The sequence below is a fragment of the Drosophila pseudoobscura genome, chromosome X (genome assembly GCF_009870125.1).
Source record: "Drosophila pseudoobscura strain MV-25-SWS-2005 chromosome X, UCI_Dpse_MV25, whole genome shotgun sequence".
NCBI classification, from domain to species: domain Eukaryota; kingdom Metazoa; phylum Arthropoda; class Insecta; order Diptera; family Drosophilidae; genus Drosophila; species Drosophila pseudoobscura.
The window spans coordinates 20197439-20204284 of record NC_046683.1 but is presented as its reverse complement, the minus strand read 5'-3'; the positions used below and the strand labels follow the sequence as shown (position 1 = coordinate 20204284).

The 6846-nt window shown below is 40.8% G+C and overlaps 1 protein-coding gene across 1 annotated transcript; it reads left to right on the top strand.

The window, feature by feature from the left end:
- Positions 1-1843: 1843 nt before the first annotated feature.
- On the top strand, positions 1844-4407 carry LOC6901917 (uncharacterized). Its single transcript, XM_002133415.3, has 2 exons — positions 1844-2016; positions 3277-4407. Exon 2 carries the CDS (start codon positions 3448-3450, stop codon positions 4354-4356), a length of 909 nt encoding a protein of 302 aa, XP_002133451.2. The 5' UTR covers positions 1844-2016; positions 3277-3447; the 3' UTR covers positions 4357-4407.
- The last annotated feature ends 2439 nt before the right edge of the window (positions 4408-6846 follow it).

The window sequence follows — 6846 nt, the reverse complement described above, 5'->3', positions numbered from 1 at the left end:
ACTTGGTTCTCTCACTCAATCGAGCCTTGCGTAAGCATCCATATGATACGTTTCCGCCATATACTTATAGGCCTTCTTAGCCGACAAGCCCCCTACTTCGTTCCATTGAGCAAAGGAAATACCATTAAAAGTCTTAACGGGCCTGGTTACTGAAGACGCAAACACAATTTTTGGGACCTTAAATATCCTTAAAACCAAGCTTACTTTATTTAAAATATAAATTCCATTCCTTGAACCTACGTGATGGCTACGAATTCAAAACATTGCCATCGGACATTGGATCAGAGCGTCGAAACACACATTCCCATTTTGAATGGAGTCTCAAAAGATCGCAGGAAGGTTTTGGGAATATCCATGACTAGAAGGTGGTCGTTAGAAATAGGGATGTGGTGTATTCTCCAGCAATTGAAAACTCTGGAACTATTTTTCTTGCCGCACGGTATTAAAGAAAGCCAAAGCCAACCTAATGAAGAAACATTAAAGCCACATACACTTGCTCGCATATCTCTGCGTACACTTAGAAAATGAATACATTTTCATGTTTAGTTGCGGATAACTTCTAATATAAGGCACTTTGGGCAACGATTTTTTTTTATAATATTCTTTGCTTATTTCTAAACCTATCTACATTTGATTTTTATTCAATAAATCTAACTAAATAGGGAAAAAAAATCATTAAAAAAAACATAAGACAAATTTGACACCTCAAAAGTCTGCGTACACTCCAACAATTCTGCGTACACGACTAAAATTCTAAGTTGTTAATATTTTGTGGGATCTCCCTATCGTTTTAAAACATCTGCCAGACGTCTAGGCATTGAGTCAACCAAATTCCTGGTGTCCTCGGAAGCTATTTTGCCCCATTCCTCCAGGATAACTTCCTTCAACATGTTTTTAGAGCTTATGGTGTGCTTACGAGTCCTGCGATCGAGTAAATCCCATAGATGTTCTATGGGATACAGGTCTGGGGACTAAGGAGGCGATCGAAGCTCATTTTGTACATTGTAAAGCAAACAGAGCTTAACATTGTGGGCAGTATGCGTCGGATCATTGTCCTGTTGGCAGCAAAAGTCGTCTTCAAGCTGTAATTTTTGGACACTCTGCTGAAGGATTTCTTTCAGAATTTGAATATAGGCTTTGTGGTCCATTGTGGATTCTATAAAAATGAGATTTCCAACACCATTGGCCTCCATACAACCCCACACCATTACACCACCACTTCCATGTTTTACAGTCGGTAGTAAATGTTCTTTGTCCATGGCTGTTCCACTTTTACTCCAAAAAATTTTCTTGTCTTTTATGCCCTTGCTCTCATCTGAAAAAATAACCCTTTTCCAGAAGCTGGGAACCTTGAAATGTGCTTTAGAAATAAGCAAAGAATATTATAAAAAAAAATCGTTGCCCAAAGTGCCTTATATTAGAAGTTATCCGCAACTAAACATGAAAATGTATTCATTTTCTAAGTGTACGCAGAGATATGCGAGCAAGTGTATATGTACATTTTAAATTATATCCTTAAAACTAGAAATGAGTTGAATACGGAATTCCCATCAGAACAAATTCGGTTACCTTTTCATTATTTCAGACTGGAATCCCCTCTGAAGGTAATCCTAAATTATTTTATGGAACACAAAACGTTTACTTAACGATTGAGAACCATATTTATTGCGCGATGAAAAAATGTTTATTGGTCTATAAAGGGAACGGTGCGTGGGCTAATATTTTTGATAATATATTTATATATATTTATTACAAATATTTTTCCGACTTTTTAACAAAAGTTGTCACGGGTTTTAAATATTTTCACGTAGCAACCGTGTCTCTAAAACTCTTAATGAACTCAGTGAACTCTTAATTTACTTTTCAATTGAATACGCAGTAAACACTCATATCTAATCGAAGCTATTTCACTTTCTTGGCTGGCATCTACTATTGACAGACCTCATCGGGATCTCATTAATTATTTTATACCCGGTACACGAAGAGCTTAGGAATATTTAAGCTCTGTGGATGTGGGTAAGGAAGTGTAAGAATAAACACTAGAACATAACAAAGCTCTCTGGATCTTCTTTACCTCTTTATTTTGTTCCCCATATCTCATGACAAGTGCGAGCAAAATTGAGAGAGATCACGGTAAGATTTCCCCGTACCCAAACTAACGCACAAATCAATTCGTCCATTTTACTAACGGCGATAACAAAAGAGGGAAAAATCATGCGGCACTCATTGGCTTCGATGCCAATTCAGGGGCTGACGTAATTATAATTACGCATACTCGTAATATATATATTTTATTAGTCATATAAATCATACGCTCACGAGTGCATAACTTATACTGACTGTGTACCCGATATATAAAAGTTGGCTCCCAATGTTCCCACTCGTTTCGTACGGTTAGGTTTTTATTTATTTATTTAACTTTATGTGATCAAATTTGGGCTTGCGCTTTTCCATTTAACTGGAGTATGTTATCAATCGGGTCTCACAACTTTGTAGCTTAAGCTAACCTTTGCCTTCCCAATTGGATTGCTTGAATGACAGCCTCGGTTGCAATTGTGAACATTTTAAATTACAAAACAGTATTAAAGAGACATGCAAATAATTATTTAACTATCTATAGATAATCTTAGACGCAGGAAATGACAAGAAAAATGGTAGAGCGCAGGATGCGTTTATGCACGTCAGACATGTTTTCAATTCATGACTCCACGTTTTTTTATTTTTATTCTCATCTTTCGCTGCGTTTTTTGAAATCAACGTCTTCAAATAGGTCGTATTAAAGTTTAAATCGCATATAATTACCGTCTTCAGCAGCATCCTCGACAACGACAGCATGCTGCTTGTCCCAAGGAAACATCCTCATCAAGTGCAAACGCTTTGGCTCCTGCCACGCCGTCTACGACCTCTTTGAGCTGGATTTTGTGGGTATGGTATCACTTACTGAACGCCATTCTTCTTCCGACCTGCATGTCGGCCCAGAGGCACTTAGCTGCTCCTCCGTAAGCTCTTTACAGCTCGCTAAAACTGCCACTCTATTGCCACTAGTTCGGCCCCCAGCACTATCAACGTTGTTTTCCATAAAACTGAGAAAAATTTCATCCTACTCCGGTATTCTGGGCTTTCCCGTAATAAGAAATTCAAAACCTTAAAAGCACATAACATTACTTACATTTTCGATACCGACTCTTTACCAGTGATAGGCTCAGAATTCAGAGCTAAACAAACTAGTTGGAAAGTTTTTTAGTTTGAGATGGTTTTTGTTTTTTTTCTTTTCAGAAAGAAGCCTATTTCATATTTTGATAAATTCATTGTTTGGACTCATTTTGATGAAGCAGAGTTGCCAGGCTTTATCAATCTACATCCAGTGTTGTCAAAGAACAGAAATAGAGTTTAAAATTTTAAAATTTTGATTTAGCTGATATATTTTGGGATTAGTATTGTAAGAAAATGGATTCACAAAGAAGTAACCGCTTTCAGTTGCTTCGTGACGAAAAAGAGGCCAAATCGGCACGGCCGAACGGCAAAAGGATGACAACTGAAAAACCAAAACAGGCTGCCAACACATTAAAGCAAAAAGGTAAAAATGAAACTTTCATCGATCTGAAGACGAAACAAGGCTGGCAAAGAAAATACAATGGACCAAAAGGTTACTGGATTGGAGGAGCCGTGAGTACCAAGGGGGCGTCCACGATCAGCGCTGCCCTAGGAGAGGATCGCAAATCTGGATTGGACGAAAAGGCAGAAAGCGTCGGAGAAAAGTGTAATGGTGTCGTTGCCCGCACTCCAGTGACTGTGGGATGGACCCGACTCGGATCAGAAGTTTTAAAGCAGAGCCCACCATCCCCATCCCCATCCCCTCCACAAGGCGAAGAGCAGAAGCAGCCCACTCCCGACAAGGTGGTCGTCCAGCAGCAAAAGGTCCGTACTAATATCCGCACAAAAGTCCTTCCCAAGGCCAATGCGCAAAGTATTGCCGATAACCTGGATAGTCCACTGAAGGTAGGATGGTCTCGACTTGGATCGGAAGTTGTAAAGCAAATGCTAATCGAAGAAAAAGAGCAGCAACAAGGCCGTTGTAATACTCTTACTGATACAAAGGTCCCTCAAAACGACAAGGCGCGTTGTAACTGCAACAAATTTTCCAGGCCGTTGGCAACCAGCGACACCAAAAGTGTGTTAGCCACAACCAGGCGCCCCGTTTTGGTCACACAGCGCGCCGCCCGTCAGAAACACCTCGAGAACATTGAGGTGAACTTCTTCGTTGGGAACTACGAGCCTCTTGGCCCTCCCTGCGAGACCGACTGTCCCAAGGTCGATGATGAAATTCAATTTCCGAATCTCCCTCTCCCACCTTAGTGCGTGAAACGAGGACAAATTTGAAAATGTAAAAAAAAAATTAATAAAAATAGTGCACATATTTGATTTTTTTTTCAAAGGTATTGCTTTAGTGCTGATCGTGGTTTGCCGTGTATAAATATTGGTCTCTTGGTGGCGACAAGAGAGACAAGACATGTTGGGTATAATCGTCAATGCAACTTTGCATTGAAGCAGATGTTCTAAAGAATATGGATTCTGATTAAGTATATTATATTAATTATGTATATATATCGCCCAAGTCCCTGTTGAGGGTTTATCTGGCTATTAGTTACTTCAAGTTAAAAACTCATAGCACGGATATAATTCGCGATCGTACAAGAGAAATTTGTATGAAGGCTTGTCACAGAACATATGTATGTACTATAAAGACAGTAATAAGGCTAGAAGGGACCTAGGCCAGATGATAGAGGATCCATCTATCTGCCTGGGTATACAAAATTCCGCCCCTTTGATATATTTTGTGCGAACTTGTGTGTCCTTATCAATTAAACGACTTCTGTTCTCATGTGTTACAAGATCTTTGATAAGTGATGTTCCCTTATCTTTTCTCCACGTGAAAAGCCTAAACTGTTTGTCTTCCCCAATCAATCTAAAAGCTTCTCCTAGAGCTGCCTTGTCAGATGAAACTCTATATGTTTTTTGCTGGATCTCTCAGTCATTGAAAGAATCTCGCCTTAAAGCTTTTCTGTTATCCGTACTGCCATTAACTGCAGTGATGGGGAACAGCGTAAGTTTTCCAGCTGCAGTTGTGTTTTCTTTTCCTTCTCTCTCTTTCTGTGCGCCTTTTTGTTTTTCCTGTTTTCCATGCTATATTAAATTGAACAACTTCTGGGGAATCAAAAACATAGTAGATGGACTGGGAGGGCGTAGAAAAAGCGAAAAAACCGTACGTCTGAAAACTTTTTCGCGCGACCTGCACTCTGTTTCGCTCTCTCCTCTCTCCAAGTTTGCCTCTCTGTCTATCTTCTTTTTCTGTTGCTTTAATTACCGCTGGTAACACACGTTAGCTGTCACGTTCAGGAGCGGACCACGCTGCAGGAAGGCATTGAAAGAGATGGGGAGGGGCTGGATGCTCTGGGGACTGCAAATTAAATGAAATTCTAGAAAGTTTTTCATTTCATGGAACCTTTCAGAATGGGTAAAGAATACTCCCCCAAGTAACTATCCCTTGAACTGGGACCAAGTCCTTAAATATCAATTGATTAGGCCTTTTTTAGCACCCATAACTGACAACTTGATTAGTCAGAATCAAAATCAAAATGTATCCCAAAAAGTAATGCAACCAATTAGGGAGATGCCACTGTGGGACTCGGTCTTCTGCTGTTGAACATGTTGAATGCATCGACAGAGGGGACGGACGGACGGGACAGTTTCGGCTTGTTAAAATTGATTGCCCGGACCCAGAACGAACAGCCAGACGAACAGCTACTTAGGCATGTCACCTTTTACGGGTCTGGGCCTTGGCTCTGGAGTGAACATTGATTTATATTTGTATTGACACATCGGGCAACTGACCCCACCCCCAGGCCTCACACAGCTCTCCTCGTTGTTCGCCAGTCGCACAAATTTGTCCTTGTCATTGTTTTACAAGAAGTACTCCTCCTCCGACTCACACAAGGACCATTCAGCACAACCCAAATAAGAGTAGAGAAAAGGCAGCTGGGGAGCTGGGCAAAGAGGAAGAAGAAAAAGAGCTTACTTAATCGACTTCATATACCCTTTAGAGAAGGAAAACGTGCCCTAAAATTAACATATTTCCATGTAGAGGCGGCCTTTCTGCTTTACAGCTGAGTAGATACGGGACTGTTATTTAATTTGAATGATATGACGGATTTATCGAAAATCTTGAACAAAAAATACCAAATATTTACCCAATATCTTGATTTATTGCGTGGCAATGGCAATCGCGGCCACCTCTTCTGACTTTGGCGGCTCCGAAAATGTACGATAAGGGATTTAATAATTAGGTAGAAGTCCACTTCAAAGACTTATTCATAGAATCGTGATGGCTGGCCTCACTCTTCACTGTTTCATACAGATTTCAATACAATGAGCCATAATCAAGCCAAAAAAGGAATTTTGGTACACTCACGTGCACTAACGTGAAAGATAAATATACGTTTTTTGGGCTTTTGGTCACGCCCACGGCCCACAGACACAGGCAGTCACACTTGAATAGTCTCGTTTCCGTGAACTGAAATTATTTCAAAGTTGACACACGAAATTAACATTTATAAATGCCGGAAATGTGCACCATAGACCCCATCCACTCCTCCGCCCATTCGGCCCGGCACGGTGCGGTCAGAGGAGGAGGCGGAGAAGGAGGCGAGGAGGAGGAGGAGGAGGAGGCAGAGAAGGAGTCGGAGAGGATACCATCTGGCTCTGGGCAGGAGGAGCAGTTTGTACACAATAGCCATGCAAATTGGACACCGCTGCATCAAACAGTTCCCACTGTCGTAGCCGTAGCCG

Bases quoted from the DNA above. Each gene is read 5' to 3' on its own strand.
- LOC6901917 (XM_002133415.3), top strand. From the start codon at position 3,448: ATGGATTCACAAAGAAGTAACCGCTTTCAGTTGCTTCGTGACGAAAAA.